The sequence below is a fragment of the Rattus norvegicus genome, chromosome 2 (assembly GCF_021556685.1).
Source record: "Rattus norvegicus strain SHRSP/BbbUtx chromosome 2, alternate assembly SHRSP_T2T, whole genome shotgun sequence".
NCBI classification, from domain to species: Eukaryota; Metazoa; Chordata; class Mammalia; order Rodentia; family Muridae; genus Rattus; species Rattus norvegicus.
The window spans coordinates 150,586,655-150,607,477 of record NC_141535.1 but is presented as its reverse complement, the minus strand read 5'-3'; the positions used below and the strand labels follow the sequence as shown (position 1 = coordinate 150,607,477).

Below are 20,823 nucleotides of genomic sequence, written 5' to 3'. Positions count from 1 at the left end.
CTCTACTGCCTCTCATATTTAGAATCTGCTCCAAAAGCCTAGGAAGACAGCAAGAAGGAAATAGCATGAAATCAAAGTGTAGTAGTCTGAGAAAAAACACTGGTGTACTGGAAATCTATACATAACCAGACAGTGAGTAGATAAGTATATTTTTATGAAGTTAGTTTTTATATTGTCAGATATCTGTGATAAGGATTTTAAGTTTCTAGGAAAGAGTCCCTTCAATAAGAAACACAGCACAGGTCTCTCTCCCTATCCATAACCATAACCTTGAACAGAGACCGAAGGAAATCACTTCACAAGCCATCTCTTTCCCAGAGATTTTATATGATATTTTTTTATTATCTTTATTAATCAACTGCTTGGCATAAACTCTTACTTTGAAAATGAGGAGAGTTTGTGTATGTGTGTGTGAGCCTCTGCATGTGCATGTGCTTGTGTGTGTGTGTGTGTGTGTGTGTGTGTGTGTGTGTTAGTTTGTTTATGTGTTTGTGTGGTTCTGAAGAGTCATCGAAGACCCTAATGTTACAGATCAGCTTAGTAGAATTTTATGAAAAGGACACCTTACCCTAACTCATTTTGCATCTAGTTAAACAGAGGGTAACAATTATGCAAAAGCACCTTTGAATATGAAAAAAAAGCTCAGATCTTGTAGTTGTAATGTAACATGAAATTAACCAATTTAAGGTTTTGTTCATAATGTAAAATTAATCATCTATGGATGAAAATGTAGATCAGGGATCAGAAATCATACATAATAGAAGGAAATAAACACATGTAAGTTTCCTTCTTACACCAACATGGCTCAATGAAATATGTGCATCCATTCAAACCATATACACACAGGAACATAGACACATATACACACATGCACACAGTTAGACGCAAATACAGTTAGACACAAACACCCACACACACAAACACACAATGTGAGCATAGCACATTAAGGAAAAGTAAAGCTTCTGTTTTTCTGTTGAATATCTGAAATATCCATGTAATTATAAGATAAAAAGTTTTATTATAAAGAATTCCACACATGCCATAGGGTAACTATTTGTATAGGACTTTAATTCACATTATGGTAAAAAATTTTGTTTTCAGACCATTAGAAACATATCAATGTTTAATAATGATTGAAAAGATGTGTACATTTCTTCCTGACGGTGATTTTGTTTACAAAACAGACTTCAAGACAAAGAAACTTTTCAATAAAATATTTTTAAAATTAACATTTTAAAAGCGTGCATATGAAAATACAATGGGAAGTTTTATAATACATGTTTAAATAATTCTTGACTCATGATGAACCACAAAAATGTGAGGCATTCTTATATCATTCTTATATCATTACAATAGTTCAAATGTTTCTTCTCTGAGGAATAAAATGTTTTAATTGTTCAAAAATAAATAAAAATATAGCTAATTTAATAAATTTGACTATACATTCAGTTAGAAATAATAACTGTAAACATTGAAATTGCATATTAATAGAATAAATGTTCAAGAATTTGGTGATACTATTATTAACAAGGTATGAAATTCAAAACACATTACTTAAAGTCATGTAGGCATGTAGTAAAATACTGTCCCCCAGTCTTGGCATATGCATTGACTCAGGAGGACAATGCAGTTCTTTTCTAAACAATACTAAGCCCTAAAGAAAATATTTTATACATTGATAATCATTGCACTCAAGAGAAGATAAGAACACGATTGGGGAAAAATTGGAGGATATCATGATACTGTGCAGGTGATTTGGCATTTCTATACTTATATGAAATTACCTAATAAAGATAATTTTAAAATTGTCTACATCGATATACCTTAAAATATAAGCAGTGTGGGAAAGTACATTGAATATTAAGAGTAAGATAAAAGGAAAAATTTGGAGGAAATATACAAACATGAAAATAGTAAAAACATTTTCCTAATTTATCCATAGAAGATCTTTACAGGTGTATCTTAAGTATAATGAAATACATGGATAATTCAAAAAATTTCAAACTATTAAAAGAAAAGGCTGAACTATTAACAGAAAATCAAAAAACCAATAAGAAATTTGCATATATGTTAATATTTATAATACATATAATATAAAAATGAAGTATTATGTATTTCTAAATACTCACTAGAGAACATGGAGAAAGAAAATAATGGAGGATATTGAAGAAAGGTAGAAGAGTGTTTTTATGATTTGATAATGTCTCTTGAAGGACAAGAAGGAAATATCATAACAGGAATGCAAGCTAAAAGTAAATATTACTAATATTCTGAACTACACAAAAGGTTTTCAGTAATTATGGTAGGATAAAATATTAAAGCATAGAGTCATAGGAGAAAATTAGTAAAAATGTTCATTTCATAGGAATTGTATCTAAGTCACAGGAGTGTTGAAAGACATTAGGAATATTGTTCATGTCCTATGCTGAGGGTTTGCCACAGCTGAAGTCAACAGCAGAGGCAAGAGAACATTTCCCTATGGGTCGTTCTGCTCTTCTCTGTCCTGAGGACACAAATGGTCAGCCACGTTAGTGCTTGTTCCCTGATTTATGTCACAGAATTGAAATTTATTTTATATTATATTTAATTACTGTTTTGTATAACGTAGACCTGGTAAATAGAAGAAATTGCTTGGTGATCTAAACCAGCTTCATTGTTTTCACCTTGGTAAGTGTAGTGTAGTATCCACAGTGACGTGTTAGAACACTGGCTTTAGGTCCATTTTATACCCATTAGCATTTATGAAAGACAGAGATGGTGATCACTAAGCCACAGTCTTTTCTGCTTTACAGTAGGAAATGTCTTCAATGCTCTACCTGCTGCATAATAGTGAAATATTTGATCTGCACTAAAACAATACTGGAAAGTAGGCAATAATTTAAGCATTAAGAAAATAGACAATTATTTAAAAGACACTTAAGTTTAACTCAGTGATAGAACTACTGAATAGTATGTGTGAAGTTGTGAGTTTTATCCTAAACACTGTACACAAAGATGAACACAGACACACGTAAACACCACACACACACACACACACACACACACACACACACACACACACACACACACACCACTGTTAAATTTATCAGGGTAATTTGTGAACAGAAGTTATGTGTAAAGATGCCCTCCTGACTAGATATTCAAATGAATATGAGAATAAAAGGCCACACTTTTGTAGCTGATATTCAAGTGCAGGTGTGAGGGTGCACAGTCAGGGACATAGAGAAGTAGCACAGGATGAAGATTAGGAGCTAAAATATCACTGAGCGATTCGGTAAGGAGAGGAACTCTAAATCTTTATGATAATCTTACATAACAAGACTGGGTTACTAGTCATAAATATTTTAAAATATATAAGGAATAGTGGAAAAAACACAAAAGGCTATATATAAGCAATAAGGCCTCAGGAGGGGGCAGTTTAATTGTAGTAATAATACCTCATGGGAATGATTTGCTGTTGAAACTACTTTATTCAATTTTCACTGATTTAACAAAAATTATTTCCTGTTTTCAGACGGCTAGTACATGAATCAGTTTTGTTTCATGTTGTTATCTACATGTCACATATGAGAGTCCTATGTGTGCATGGAATACAGATACAATATCCACACACTAATGCCTACATTCTCTACCTGTCCCTCCCTCGTCACTTCCACTCTCCCCATCAATGCACTTCTTATGTCTCCATCGTCCATTACTTTACAAACTGTCTCTCTCCTAATCATGAACCTGGAATATTAGTTTTCATATGTATTCACATACAGTGTCACAGTATGCAATGTCCTCAGTGGATATCTGCAGGGATAGATCTGTTTTGTTCTGCTTCTTCGCATCACGAATGGATCTGTCAAATGCAATAAAACATATAGTACAGCAAAATTAATTAGTAGCTTATTTCAAGCTAATCCCTATTAATGGTGTTTTCAGAATCATCTTAACTTTCAATACAAGAAAATAAGTTCAGCAAAGTTCATTATTTGACTGGTGAATTATCAAAAATGTTTCAGAAACAACATGGTCAGGTAATAATAGTACATTGACCTAAATAATATAGCCAGTCCTGAAAATGATGTATCTGAAACAAACAGAATAGTAGAAATCTGCTTTACCTCAAATGAGGAAGCAGCCGATGGTTTGAATATGCATACTAGAGTGACATCTACTTAGGGAAACTTAAAGTTAAGACTTGAGAGTAGTGTTTACTCTAATACAAAGAATAAATAATACATGACGAACTTGCCCAAAATTAAATAAAATAAGCAATGGACAGGAGAATATGAAGCATTATCCATTCATCATCTAATTAACAGCTGATTTCGAGACAGACTATGAAATATATACATACATATATATATATATATATATATATATACTTTTTTTAAACAAAACAAAAACACATACTGCCATTCCTATATCACCAAGGAATTAAAATACGAACATAAGTAAAATACCTTTGTAGAAAGAAGTACCACCAAATGGTCTCTTCCATGGAACTGTAAAGTTGAAAAAATTAGAGTTGTGATAAATGGTAAGATTTCTAAGGTTATTATGTATAAAAATATGTTGTTTGTGGCAATTAATTATGGTATAGATGTATTTGGTAGTCTCCAAATGACTCCACTTCTTCACGACCCATCTTTTTGGAGTGGAATTGCTGTCATTTGACACTTTACCATTCCTAAATATAATACTTACCGTATTCTATAAGGGAGAAACACTAAGCATTAAATCACCATCTTTAGAATTTTTACCAGAGGAGTAGAAAATATTCAGATAACAACCAAAGGTGATCTTCTCTTTTGTCAGAGTCTATGACAAATGCTTTTCCATGTAAAGAGCAAACCCATAGAGCTTAGAATTCTCATAAAACGTTTGTTTATGCTATCTGAGTCAACTGTGTGATGACACTAAGAGTTTGGGCAGAAGAATGAAAAGGGCTCAAATTTGGGGTGTGCATGAACTTTTCATGTAGAAAAGAAATTTGAATTTCAGTGTATGTTTGTGTAGAGCAGAAGGCATATGCTACACACTCCCTTTGATTTCCACAACTGCACTCAAGATAATATAAATATGCCATGAGCACATCTTCTCATGAAAATTAAGAATGCAAATTTGAAATTTTCCTTAAATCTGCAAATTATACCTGACTCTGATGGTCTAATGACACTAGTCCTTTTTAATTGACTATAGACAACAGTGATAATCTGCTACACGGAAATTTAAATACTTGTGTATTGCATGAGTAATTTTTCATCATTCAATTTAATACAAATTTTAAGAAAATGTGTGTGTAGAAAGTATATGTCACATTTTAATATAATATACTAAACTATATATGTGTGCACTTTTAAAACACAGATAAAATCAGATCATTTTGGGGAGAAGAATGTCTAGGATATAGTAACACCTTGTCCTGTCAACATTTTTCTTAGAAGACAATGCACTTTTGTCCTGCCCCACAGCTCTTGTGGAGTCTTGATGAACATCAGAAATCAGAACAGAAATCACGTACCTACATGTAGAAATGTATATGGTGAAGAGGATAGAAAATCTAGGGTCATCATAGAAGTGGGAAAGTTGAGATATCCTCCTATATACACACACAATAAAATTGATTTTCATTTTGCAAACATTTTGTGATGATGAAAATCTTTGGTGAAAGAAGTTACTAGAGAGACATTCTTCAATGGTCACCAATAGCCATAGCCTGATTGTTGTTTTTTAATTGGGGAATTTTAGAATGAGTACTCATTCACTGGGAAGTGAATTACACACCATTAATTCGACCCAGAAATTCTGAAACAATCCTCTTGTGATCACTGGTCCGAAATCTAGTACTTACCAAAAGGTGACAACAGCATTTCCCATAGGCCAATACAGGTAAATGGACTTGGAAGCAGGGCTGTTGTCTGTCCTGAATATGTCCACTTCATTACCAAGCCACAGGTAAGTCAATGGAATGACATGCTTTACTTTAAACTTCTTCTTATTCCTAAAAAGAGAATCAAATATCTCCGTTAGTTTAATTTGCATGGTAGTTGGAATTGTGGTAAGACCCAGTTCTGCCAGCCCCAGAGCAGAGGAGGACACATCCATTTCTATATCCAGGCAGAGCTTCATTTTTAGAAAGTGACCTATTTCAATATTTCTTACCTGGATTTAGTTAAGTAACAACCATTTTGCTTTGCTTTTTCTCATAATACACAAAGAAAATTATTTCAAGACTTTTATTTTTATTAATTACATGTAACAAGTTTTCTAGAATAAAATCAAAATTATTGTTTGACTTACAAAATCCATTTTCTCTTGTGCATCTCCCTGTACTAAATGAATCACTTACCTCTTTCCAGTTGCTCCTTTAGGAAACCCACAAAGTATATATCGCACAAGTAACCAAAAACACGATTCTTTCTACCAATAATTTTTCCAATTAATCAGAAGAATGTATTCCTATCAAACATACTGGCATTTTTAGAAGTATTTTTAACAAACAATCATCTATGAGGTATAAATTTTCTTCTTTTTTCATTCCTTTTATGGATAATTTGCTCTTGAGAATTCTCCATAAAAATACAGTGTGTTTAATGATTTTTTCCTCAATTTTCCTTTCCATTCTATCTCCTGACAGATCTCCAACCCACATTCAAGGATTTTTTTGGAATGTTTTAATGATGGACATAATATAATCTGGTGTGTTTGCTGTGTAAACCCAGGTATTAAACTTACCTTCGAATACTCGTGTTCTAGTATGTGGCTACACAACTGAATTATAAATGACTCCCTCTCTAATTCTGGGGACAGAATATCACAAGAATAAGCCATGCTCCAAAGATTCCTGTATATAATCCTTTAATATTGGAAACATGTGAAGACTAATTGCACTACAAAAAAAGATTCCTCATGTATTCTGATGTTACATGCTATAGTCAAAATACACGCTATCATGTAACATGTAACATGTAACTTCAAGATATACATACACACAAGTCTCAGTAATACGAGACAGTTATATCTATTATTTACATTCACCATTGAAAACATCTAAATGTATATATATATATATATATATATATATATATATATATACCTATATAAAAATCAAAATTTCCAAGAAATCCTTGAACCTAAAACTTCTCATCCCATGGTCTGTTAAGAGATAAGCTTCTTTGAAAATGGAAATCATGACAATCATTTCTTATAAGCTTGATAACCTTCTTTAGATAATATGAATGTGAATCTAAATATAGTTTTAATTACTATGGCAACCCGACAGAAGGGACCCTATAAACTGCCTTTAAGAAACCAACAATTGCTGTTTCCTTTATTCTCACAACACAAAATGAAGTTGACTTCCTTCCAGCAACTCCACTTATATGGCAAATGATCAGTTTTTTTTTCACTTTTCAGATAAGTTGATAGCTATATTTTAAAATAAAGTGTGAAGATTTTCCAGTGTGGAATGTAGGGAGCTGTGTAGAGAATCAAGAAAGATGGACAGATTGATAGACAGCCAGTCAATTCTCTTATATTCAGCCTGCCTCAATAAGTCACTAACTATTTTCTTTGAAGGAGCTTACATGACTGATCAGGGTTGCAGGAAAAATGTACCCAGTTGGTGTATTTATAATGTACAGAAGAACTCTCACCTGAATCTTTTATTTTCTCACAATCTGTGAAATGGATCTTCTGGAAAATAATTCACTGATTCTCAGAAAATTACAACCCCTACCCCCCCAAAATGTTATAGACTATTTCATTGATGTCTGATAATTTTATGTACTTATGAGAACAGCACTTAAAATATTAAAGTGATAATGTCAGCAGCAACATCACACCTTCTAGAATAATAGAAGGCTATGATCATGACCAGTGGAGATTATATATGATGTGGTTCCAGAAAACCCCTCTATGGCCATAAATTGCAATATAACCATGTACACAGCTTCATTCAATCAGCTCACTTTTCTCTAGTGTCTGCAGAAAAACCAAGCAAGACTTAGTACCAGCAGTTTCCTATTTTAGTGGAGGGATAGGAGTTGCTTCCTGTCTCTTCATGCTAATGTGGAAGCTATGAGGTCAGGAGACTTACATGTGTAGCCCCTTATGACCAACCGTCTTGCTTCTATACTGTATTTGTAAACACCAAGCAAGAAGGCTCCTGCTTATCATGGATTTATTATTTTATTTAGAGAAATGCGTCCCTGTATATTTCACGAGTCTCTCATAATGACTTGTAATCCTCATAAGTTAGTTTTAAAAATGCTAGAACTGTGGACACATGCTAGCATAACAGTCTCCTTGGTAGCTTGTTGCTAATCTTTTGCCAGATTAAAACAACAGAGTAATACCTTAATTCATTTTTTAAATGTGCTCAAGTAATGTGTCAAAAAAATTGCAATTACGTAGGGTTAGTCAACTAAGCATCAACCCTACTCAAGAAGTAAAGGCCACTAAGGAAATTTGAGAGTAAGAGAGCACCCACCCCTAGGAAAATCACATAGTTGCTTATCTAATGCCAAATATACCTTCCTGAAAACACAAATACACACAGTATTATACTGACTGAGCATGCTATATTTAAATACTTAGAAACTATACATTTATATGTGTATATACATATCTATTATATATGTGTATCCTAAGTTAGCTTCTATATGAAATAATGTGTAAGAACAAGTAATAAAAAACACAAAGCCATGATTTTAAAAGAGAAGAAGGAGGGATCTATGGAAGGACATGGAAGAGGAAAAGGAAAGAGAGCAGTGAAGTAATTATAATCTCAAAAATAATGGCTAGTTTAAATAGTTTTGTACATTAAATCTTTTCCCATGTGTGGCCTCTTATAGTAAGGAATGCATGATGCTTTTACTTACAGTTTACTGGATATAACCAAAACATCAGTGAAGAGGGTGAGATATCGTTTATTTCTTTTCCAGCCTCTTCGGAGAACCGCGGCCCCTTGGCAAACTACGGCTCGATTTTCTTCTCCCACATCTTCCTCAATCATTTCCATGTTGGAAAAAAATGCTCCTCATACAGAACTCCACCTAGCAGAGAAAGTATTCAGTGGATAAGTTATAAGACCAGTATTCATACTCTATTTCAAAGGGTAAATGGTGTTAAAATACAGACTCAATTTTCCAAGCATGATTCTGTTGAGGTATAGACAGATTTAAAATGTAACAGAAAATATGTCATGTATGAAGAAAACTATTGGGAACATATTGAAGAACTGGGATCTTTTCAGAAGTGGGAATCTTTTCTGAAGAGTCATGGGGTAGTTTGAAGAATTGTAAATGGAAGGATCTAGAGAAATAGTTCTCAAACTGTAAATGCTGCAACACTTTAATGTGGATCCTAATGTTGTGGTAATAACATCCAAATAAGTTACTACACTGCTAATGTATAACCAAAAATTTGAAATTGTTTTGAGTACTAATGTAGATGTAGGTTATGACAGATATCAGATATGGTACTCTGAGAAAATGCCATAACTAAATCTTTGTTAGCTAACATAGTAGATGTGAAGAAATAATCAGGTTATCTAGATGATTTAGTTAGGTCTCTGGGAGGGACTCAGAAGTGCCAGGCTTGGTCCAGCTCAAGTACAGTAAAGAAAGATTCCTGATGGTAACAAACAGATAGATAAAAATAAACAACAAAAAGAAGAAGAACAACAACAACAATAACAAAAATGAAAAAGAAAATAAGCATTCGTCAAAAAATTGTAAAATTGTCTTGTCTAACAAAGGTACATATTTCCCTTGTGGCAAAAGGGACATCTGACTCTCCATTGACTTGTTCTTATAGGATATCAGTTCCCATTCTGACCTTCTTTATTCCTGAAGGGGCTAAAAATACTTTATATAAATTTAAAATCCCCATCTGCGTTTCTGTTCTTTTCCAACATCCTGTCCCCGTCCTCATCATACTAACTCCTAATACGTGCGAGAACCCCCCTCCTCTCTGAGAGTCCTTTTTCCTGACCAACCTATCTCCTTCTTTATCTTCTGATTGTATTCCTTCTCTTTTCCTAGACTTGATCATATCAAACCTGTTTCTTTTCTCTATATCCTGAAATATTCCGGATGCCTCTGAACATTTTCCACTCTTAACCATAACAATATTGCTGCTCTAATAATGCAGTGGCTTCTGCTTTGGTGGTTCCTTTACTTTCCCTGCTCATTCAGTTTGGATATTTAAAATACGAAGTTACTCAAGTGACAGTAATTCATCCCACAATATGTAATATAATATATGTATATTACATCTTTCAAAGAATTTGTGCAGAAATGTCCTAGCTTCCATTTTTAAGGGACTTAAGACAAACATGAATCAAAGCCTCAAACACAGAACACCTATGGTTGCCATCACACACATCAAGCAATAATGATAGATATGTTTAAATATAGTATTACCTCAGTTTCATGATGAACAAAATTGAAAGTAAATGACCATGTCATGAAAGCTGTGCATTTCTAATCTGAGTCAATGTTAAATTTGAGATTTAGATTCCAATGAATACAAGGTGTAATGGAAAAAATAACAATTTCATGAAAAGCAGAGAATTCTTAGATTTTGGGTTAGATTTACCAGTTTCTTAAGATCATTATCTGAAGTCATGGTGGGTAATGTACATGGGTTGAGAATAAAGTAATCCTCATTTCTAACTTGTACAGTTTTTAAAAATTTACCCAAATTATTCTCCTCTGTAACTCAAATATACCCCTCTCCATGTGATAACTTTGTTTCTGTAGAAGTTTGGTGTTGACTATTGCTACAATGATTACCTTTTCAAGAAACCACTTTAGGTGAGAGTTATTTCACATGATCTGGAAGAATCAAGACAGAACACTTCTTGATACCATAAGTCTATCATGAGAATCAAATTATATAAATACATACCTTTTTAGATGAGCCTGCAATGAAGAATTCATCGAACAATGTGAATTTTCCTTCGCCTCTCTGCCTCTAAACACCAAACCGGTGACTGCAGTGGCTAGAAAGCAACTGTAGTCTGAGGATTCTGTAGTTGTCAGGCTGAAGAACCATTGTGATGTCAATATTCTATGGCTCATGCCATCTGGCAGAGTGACATGTGCATTCCATTTCTCTCCCTCTAGCTTTAAAACATGGAATACACAAGTGGAACCACCAGTATTTGTAATGAATAACATTTTCACAACTATAAGTATACATATATATGTAGACATAGCTACATCTATAGTTAAAAGCCTTTAACGTCCCTGAGAATTAGAGTCAAAGATAGACAGCAGTTAATGGCAGTCCTTATAGATATAGATGAGAGAGGATACAGATACATGGATGGATACATAGATAGACATGTGTATGATAAGAGGAATATTGTGAAATGCATGTGAATCCTAGAAGATTGTCAAGTCTTATTTTTCAACAAAAGGCTCCTTATGAAAAAGGTAGCATGGAGACGACATTAACACTGTGAACCTTAGACCTGAATAGACACAAAATATCAAAGAATTTTAATTGGAATGTGCTTTACTGACAGAGAGTCTGAAACCTTCACACAGTTCTGTGAAGCCAGACAGCTTTGAAGGATACAGAGGAGGACACACAATTATTAATATGCAGTAAATTTTATAGAGTGTAGTCTAGAGACAAAGAATTGTGATTGAAACAACCTGAGAGATACTCTATAAATCTCAGACTCAATCTCCCATCTAAATATCCATAGCATTCCAAACCTTTCTGTCTTGTTCTACAGGATGGAAACTCTCTAAACATTCTAGAGTATTATTCCTTATGAAGGCAAACTTTATTCTGGCCCCGCTAGTTTTAATTTTTCTCATGATTTTCTCCCTTTTCTCATGGACAGACTTGGTCACATAAAGTTGTTTTTCTCTCTGCCCTGAGCTCTGTATATTGCACTCTCTCATCTATAATCAAAGCCTGCCCTCTATTATTATATAGACTATTCGTTTTATGGTTTGTCTACTGTGTCCTGCAACACAGTTTGAATATTTAAAATATACATTTACTTAACAGAAGGAAATTTTGATTAAATCGTATATTACCCCTTTCAAGAAATTTGGAGAGACACCATTACTTTTACTTAAAAAGCCTTTAACGTTCCTGAGAATTAGAATCAAAGGGAGACAGCATTTAATGGCAGTCCTTATATTTATTCAAGAATAATGTAAAGATATGGTTAAAATATTAGGAAAATGCAGTTCCTCATTAAATAAAATTGAAAGCAAATAATGAATGGAGTGTTGTACCTATTTTATCAGTATTATGTTAAATTTTGTTGAAAACAATTTGCAGAATACCAGAATTCTTCTACTGTGGGTTGAGGTTACAAATAAAAAATCTTTGCAATCATGGTGCGTTATCAACTTGTTTGGGCATAAAATAATTCTCACTCTTAAACTGGTCAGATATTTTTAAAGGTTTGCAGAAACTTTTCTCCTGTTTATGGAAATGCATCCTTCTCCTCACATGATAACTCTCTATCATTAAGGAATTGGTAGAGAACATTCCTAACATAAATAGTTTTCCAAGACACTGGTGATTTGAATTACTTCACATAGTCTGAACAAATCAAGACAGACCACTTCCAAATAATATAAGTCAATTATGAGTATCACATTTGTTATTGAAATTACCTTTATGGTGAGATAATATGGAATGGAGAAATCTGATTCAATGTAAAATTTTCTTCTCGTTCCCAGCATACAATATTGAACTACATACAGCAGTTAGTTGACAAACTACTGAAGTCTGCGGACTCTGTAGCAGTCAGGCTGACAGAATGTTATGGTGTATTAGAAGAGATGGCATGTTTTGACAATGTGACCCATGCATTTCATTTTCTTTTCCTTCTACCCTTTGGTTTTAAAGCGTGTGTGTGTGTGTGTGTGTGTGTGTGTGTGTGTGTGTGTGTGTGTGTGTGTGTTTGTTTGTTTATGTGTGTGTATGTATATATTTTACATATATATTCATATTTCATAAATAGAAACAGTGAGATAGATATACAGATTGATAGATGGATGGGTAGATGGTAGATATCTGCATTTTGAAGGAATACTTTGAAAAATATTTTGTAATATATATTCACCCCGAAAATTCTTACTACCTAGTTCATTGAATCAATCAAAGGTCAACAGAAAAATTCAGTATTCAGATACCATGAACTCTGTGGGCCTTAATATCTAACAGAGACAAAACTCACAATTACTTTAAAGATAAATGTGCTTAAGTGAGATAAATTCAGAATGCTGAAAGTCAGACAACACTGAGATCTACAATAAAGAATAGATAATTATGAGTGTATAGTTACATTTTTATAGTAAATCCTAGAGACTCAAAGCATGGAGAATGAACCAACCTGGGAGATAATGTGTAAATGTCATAATTAAAACAGTATACGTTATGTACATTATCCTCATAAAACGATCATGTAATCTAGAAGGTTTATGATTTTAAAACAAAGGAATTTGAGTGATAGTGTCAAATTATACCTTTTGCAAACTGTATTTCAACTGATGTGTGTAGTTACACAGAACTAATGAAGATAGCACAAGTCTATCAAACTACAATTTTTTTCATGGAGATTGTCTGCTACGTAATTCTAACTGTAAGGAAATACATTGTAGTGCAAGTAATAAAAGAAATACAGAATCAAATCTATGTTCTCGAATGTCCTCTACTTTATTGAGGGTGTGTTTTTCTTCCTACCACAGGCGTCTCCCATTTTCTACTCAGATGTTCCCCATTCTGCACCAGTCAGCCTCGTTCATACACAGTCTTTTTCTCTTTCTCTGCTCTGAACGCTTCCATATGCTGCTGAACATTTTTATCCAAATAACATACTTTCCAGTAATAATGGAGTGATTACTATTTTTGTAGGTTTTTTTTACTGTGCCCTACTCATATGATTTAAAATTTCATGTATACTTTTCCTATATGAATATCACTCTGACCAAATCATGTTTTATCTTTCAAGAACTATGTACAATGACACCAAAATTTTCATAGACATACTTTAAGATCCCTAGAAATCAAAGTGTGACGGAGAAACAGCAGTCAGTGGTGGTCACCAAACATTTCAAAAATAACATAAAGTTACTTTATAAAATGTACCAGTTTCATGATAGTTTCATGAACTAGTTTCATGATAAAGAAAATTAGAAATAAATGAGCATATTTTTAGCTTCATTCCTTCCTAATGAAAATCGATGTTAAAACATTGAGAGAAGTTTTAAAGAACATAATGTATATATTGGAAATAATAACACTGTTGAAAATCAGAGCGTTCATAGATTTTAGCTTGAAGCCAGACAAGTTTAAAACAAAATGTTGTGGTCATCATCATCGTCTGCAAAACAATTAGATAGTCAGGAATATAATACTTTCTTATTTCTTGGATATTGAAAATTTGCATAAAACATTGTCCTGGCAGTTCAGAGCATACCTCTACTCACGTGACAACTTTGAAGTTTTAGGAATTGGTATTGAACATTGCTACCATGAGTACTTTCCATGAACCCACTTTTGAGTTAAAAGTTAGTTCACATGATCTGGAGGAATCAAGACAAAAATGTCTTTATTTCAATACACTACTGTGAGAATCAAGTTAGTTATTATAAACATGCCTTTACACTGGAGCCAGGATTGGAGAAAGTATTACTAATTGTAAAATGATCGCTTTATTTCCTAGGACAAAAAACAAAGTGCTTTTGCAGATGGTAGACCAAACACTAAGGTACATTTTTGTCTGATTGCTCTGCTGAGACTTCGAGTACTATATTTGAATAAGTAGGGAGAGAGTGAGAAGCCTTGTCTAGTCCCTGGTTTTAGTGTGATTGTTTCAACTTTCTGTCCATTTATTTTGAAGGTGCCTACTGGTTTGCTCGATATTGCCTTTGTTATGTTTAGGACATTCTGTATTGGGAGAACTGTGTTCTGATGATTCCAAGTAGCCTTGGTTTCTGTTGTTTTCAATCTTGTGCTTGCCTCTTTCCCCCTGGTTATCTCTAGTGCTACCTGCCCATTGCTGTCTGTGACTGGAGCCTGTCTCTACTATGATCCTGGTTGTGTCAGAACTCCCCAGAGTTCAGCTGTTTCTGTGATTCTGTGAGTCTCGCATCCTGTGATCCTGAGGTCCTGAGATCCTGGGTGTGTCAGAGCTCCTTGGAGTCAAGTATTCTCACAGTGTTGCAAGACTAGGTGAGGATCCAGATCCCTGGGTTTACTCCAGTCAGTGGAGCAACTTGAAAGTAACCCGTTTCTCTGTCTGGGCACGGTTCTGTGTTTCTTTGAGTTCTGTGTGGTCATAGTTATGCTGTGTATTGGGAAAACTGTTATGACCTCAAATGTAATGTTGAGTTCATCAGAGCTCCAGTGGTACTGGTTGTGTGAGATCTCCTGGCGTCAAGCTTCCTTTGTGATCCTGGGATCCTGAGGTCCTGTGAATTTCAGAGCCTCTGGGAGTTGGGTTCCCTCTGGGAGTTGTAATAGTGGATGCAGAGCCAGATGCCAGGTGTGCTCTGTGTCCAGGTTCAAGCCATGTTCAGCTGTTCCACTGGCTGGGCCAGGTTCCTATGTCTCTAGATCCTGGGGGATCCAGTTCCTCCAGGTGTTGACTTACATGTTTTGGCCTCTCCTGTCATCCTGTCCATTTCACAGCACCTGTGAATCAGGCTTCGTCTGGGTGTAGGACAGTGTGCAGAGCCAACACACAATGTGTGCTCATTGCCAGTTTATTCACAATATTTAAGATATGGAAACAGTGTAAATGTTTTTAAATTGATGAATAAATAAACAAAATTGTGAGATATATATATATATATATATATATATATATATATATATACTGTACAAGCCCATTCAATCGTTAAAAACCGGAAATGACACTTGAAAGTAAATTGATAGACCTATAAATATCGTAATTGTTTTAAGTTGGTATACCAAACTGATAAAGGCAAATACTGAAAATTCCCTCTCATCTATGATTGTTAACTTCAAATTTTACATGCAAACATACAGGAAGGAAAACTGAAGAAGTCAAAAATAAAAGGGACCATTTCATATCGCGTAGAGATCCTAGAGAGGGAAACAGCAAGAGAAGTGATAAGAAGCATAAAAATTATGTTCCTCTCTTATTTACAGAAATAAAAAACAGTACAAATATGTGTACATAATTACAGACACACATACACACACACAAACACATGCACACGCAAACACACTCACATGTGTGCTATGACACTTTGACTAAAAATGTCCCCACAAAAGCTCATAGACTGTCTACAATGGCACCAAAACTTGGCATAAAAAAATAAACATTCAGTTTTATTTTTTCTGTTGCTTTGGTACTGTTCATGAGACTCTCAAAACAATGTAGGCCATTGCCCTCGGTTGTTTTCTAGAGTGTTAAAGACTTTACCTATTGCTGGAGACACAATGCACCTCAGATATAGAACTCGGATTATCCAACATGGATTTGACCTGAACACCACCTTCATCATTATGATATTTTATAATCCTGGAAGTTTTTATACATGCTTGTAATGAAAGCAACCAATAGGTTTACAAAATTGTAAGTGAATTTTGGTCTGAAATATTATGTTGAATTATGCGTATGTCTACAAAATTCTCTGATTCTGTCTATGACCCAGTGCTGAGGAACCTCGTCAGCATAGGGAGGGTCCTTAGTGGGAATGGTAACAGTGCTGATTCAGGAATCACTTGGGGCCAGAAGTAGATGCAAGCTACTATTTCAGGGATTCTGTTTATTGAAGATTCTCATCATTTTTTATTTTCTTCTCCTTTCTCACCATTCCTTAAGCTTCTCAATAATCATTCTTTCTTCTCCCCTTTCATGCTCTTAAATTTTCCCAACTAGAGAGCTGTAACCCTGTCTTTTATTGAGCAAACGTACATCATCAAGGCTTTGCTCACTGTTAATAATCATCAAAACTCCTCAAATTTACATAAATTCTTTTAATCTCAGATCAAGAGTCCCAAACCCTGTGTCCTTAGAGCAGAAAATAATCAGCAAACAGGAGAATATTTCCTTATAGGTTTGCACAGTCCGTTCTTCATAGGTCGCTGGGTACAGCTCTTACAGTTTCCTGGTACAGCAGACAGCATTGGTAGTAACTATTTTCACTGGAAGAATAGAAAAGTGACAAACTACTAAAATTAAAATAATCGCTTACAAAGTTTTAACTATCATGTTGACCTCTTAATCTTAAGGCACAGGTCATATTTTACATTCGTGAATTTCCAATTTATTTTTAAGAGTAAGTTATTACTTCCATATTGAACAACATCTGTTTCTGCAACCAGCAAATACTACTCAAGTGATTCCAAATGCTGATGGGCTGAGGTGCATTTCTCCTACCTCCCCAATGCTTTATATACTCAAGTGAAAGACACATACAAACAGTCTTTGTTTTTATATGCCTTTTTCATCTCAATGGCGAGACCACTTCCTAACCTCCAAGTGCCTAAACTGTCCCCCTCTGATATTCCCACGTTATTACTTGCTGAAGTCTATATTCCTCTTTGTTGCCCTGGACCCCATTGGGCAGCCGTCCAGGGCCGGCTTTTACACTGGCTTTTCCGTGTCAGCTGCTTCTCTGTCCTGAACCACTCTCCTTTGCTTTTGTCCTGGTGAATCTCCATGCCTCCTTCCTCCCTGGTCCTTTTATCAAGCATTCTAAAACTGCTGCCTCTGTCTGCACCGCCTAGACACTCGTTATCAAAATCTTTATTAACTCATCAGAACCATCTGAGACAGGTCCCTCATTCAGAATTTCAGGACACTACAATAAGCACGAGAATAAACCTGCCTCAATAACAATTTGCATATGGTTTGTCTGAGAACATTTTCCCCAAAATCAGAAAGGTAAACATGTTAAAATAATAGGAGCATAGAAAACATCAAGTAGAGACAGAATAATCAAAGAATAACTGAAGAGAGAATTAAAAAAACAATACTTTATGAAGGAAAATGACCAAGTCACTTATAAAGCTGACTTCATTAGAGCAACACCTGACATTTCAATTCACATTCTAAAATACATTTGGGCCTGGATCAAACTCCTCCATGTTATCAAAGAATACAGATGCTTCCTAGACTTTATTACTCAGCCAAAGTATCATTCATATCAGCCAAAAAGGAGAAACATTACACAGCGTAGTAACCAGTAAGCCATTTCTCATCAACAATCTTGTTCTACAAAAGGAAAACAGCAGTCGGAAGATAAGGTATATATTGAAGAGAACAAAAATGATAAAAACCCTGTAGTCATTCATCAAAAAAGGGGGGAAAGTATATGGCAACAAAATTACAAGGACCTTTATATACTGCTCATTAATAACTCTAAGCATTAACTCTCTCAAACCAATAATATAGACACTACCAGTTTGGATTAAAAAAAGTTTCCATCACGTTTTCCCACATCGAAAAAATACACTTGTTTTCGATACAATTGCATACACTTGTTACAATGCAATAGCCTACATTTCTTTGTGTACGATTCAGGTACCATTAATTTTTACATGTTCCTTGTTGTAGAAGTTGTTCAGTTAAAGTTTTGGCAGTCATGTTGGAGAGGCTTTATGGGTGAGTTCAAGGGCTCATGTTAGAAGACTGCAAGGAAAGTGGGAAAAAATCAATTCTATAATATTTTTTGTCCTAATAAAATCAAAAGTTTTATACAATTTATTCAGCTTTAAATGATAGAATCAAAAGGGTATTATATGGAAATCTAGGTTTTTCATTTTATAAATCTTACTGATTCATGAGCATGGGGAAATATTTCCATTATCTGATATCTCTTCAATTTATAAGATATTTTTGTTGTTGTTTTTGGTTTTATACTTTGTTTTTTTTCTGTTCTTTTTTTGTTTGTTTTTTTATTAAAATAGAAATTTACTTAGAATTTCTACCAGACACTTAATATTTTGAAGTTAACTGTGATGATGGGTTTTCATTGATTTACATTACAGCAAGTTTGTGATTTTTTTTAAGAAGAAATAGTCACTTTGTGGGTAAATTATTTATGTTGTTACATGTCGAGTTTATAAGATATATGAATATTTTTATGGAATATTTAGGCACATTATGTTTACTATCATCTGATCTTCATAAGAGAACTTTGACTACTTCAATACTAATGTGTGTCCCCCTGACATCATTCAGGTGTAATATTTTCCTATTTGTTTACAAATGCTGTAGGAAAAAAGAGTCCATTGTGTATGACCTTAGATGTGCAGAGCAAGCTATTGGTTCCATAATAGTTGACAAGTACCTAGAGGATGGGCAGCAGACTCTGTAAGGAAACTCTAGGTGATAGAATGATTATCATCCTTGCCCAAATAAGACTGTCACTGCTAAATGTTCTTCACTTAACTCAGTATAGAAAGCATTCTCTTCTTACTTGAAATTTCAGCTATTAACATTTCAGACTACAATCAATTATGGCTAATTTCAGATGTGGAAAGAAGAAAAAAAAAGTAGCCACAAATGAAGGAATTGCATATTTCTATTTCATTCATAATTTCCTAGGAAAATGAATTTATCTTGTAAAAGAGGAGTGAAAATATGTGACTTGGACAAGGCAAAGGACCTGAACATATGATCCTAAAGAGAATTAACAAGGTATAAAATGTTGATCTATAGCGGTACTTAGGAATATCATTTATTTCTGAGAAAACAGATGAAAGACCCAGAACTATGTTCAATGCTGTGGTAAAGAAATTACATTGAAGTCTAATCAAAGTGCAATTGTTTACAATTGAGGTGTAGTGCCCCTTATTGCACCTATTCTGATATCTGATACTGGTTCTTGGCATATTTCATAGGTGTTCAAGATGGGTACAACTATCAGTTTCTTCCCTAACATTTCATCCTGCATACTGCTTTATGTACCTTAGAACTGTGACGTAAAGAAAGAAGTTTCTAAGACATATCCACACAGAATCAGTTTATTGCTGAGACATCCCTGTAAGATTTATTTGGCAACAGGCACTCAAGCCCCCATATCTGACAGGAATCCAAGTACTATCTAAAACATCCATATTTTGGGAAAAGTCCCATGAAATACTTTAGCAAATGAAAGAATTTCTCTCAAAAGTATTAAAATCATGGCTGGTGCAAGAAATCTAGACAGATTTACGGAGCTCCTGATGTAATAAATCTTAATATATATCGCATAAATTTACTAAGTCACCAAGTTCTTTACAGCATTCTAAATATTACTCTTACATCCACCAATAGGTGGGGCCATCATCCATCATCAAAGAAGTTTCTTAGTACAAAAATGAAGAACATTACAGAAAACAAAAATGCACACACTGAAGAGAGAAGTGCATAGTGGAGTACCTAACACTTGTGAATATATGTACATTATAGCTAAACTCTCCATAGCTCAGGGAACATTGTAGAAAAGGGGTTACAAAGACTACACAGGCCAGCATACTTGAAAGTCTGTTTTGAAATTGCCTTTCATAAAAAAGGGTGCAAAACCACAATGACAGCAGTACCAAGAAGTATTGAGACAATGGTCAAAATTTGATGTGTCAAAAATGATCGGCAGCTAATATGATTGCCAGAATAGTAATTTTTCCAGAAACGATCTGCATGTGGATTATCTAATACACACTGAACATCATGGAAAACATGTTCACACACACAAGAAAATGGACTCAAGATGTATTCATATTTTCAAAGATACATATATACATAAATAAATATATAAAACAATATTGAAATAATTTAAATTTCAGGGACTGAAGGGAGAAAAGTCAGCCTACAGTGCTATAGTTGAACTT

General features: G+C 34.2%; 1 protein-coding gene across 2 annotated transcripts in view; it reads right to left on the bottom strand.

Moving 5' to 3' along the window:
* The window catches only part of LOC147996282 (rho GTPase-activating protein 20-like), a 36,520-nt gene extending 25,490 nt beyond the window's left edge, over positions 1-11,030 (bottom strand). Inside the window, exons 1-5 of one of the 2 annotated variants that reach the window (XM_087640815.1) lie at positions 10,906-11,030; positions 8,874-9,047; positions 5,843-5,992; positions 4,452-4,493; positions 3,763-3,844 (exon numbers count right to left, since the gene is read on the bottom strand). In XM_087640815.1, coding sequence (XP_087496941.1) covers positions 3,763-3,844; positions 4,452-4,493; positions 5,843-5,992; positions 8,874-9,013 — 414 coding nt within the window. In that variant the 5' untranslated portion in view covers positions 9,014-9,047; positions 10,906-11,030. The remainder of the gene's footprint in view (positions 1-3,762; positions 3,845-4,451; positions 4,494-5,842; positions 5,993-8,873; positions 9,048-10,905) is intronic. The other variant, XM_087640822.1, reaches the window with a different exon arrangement.
* Positions 11,031-20,823: the final 9,793 nt, after the last annotated feature.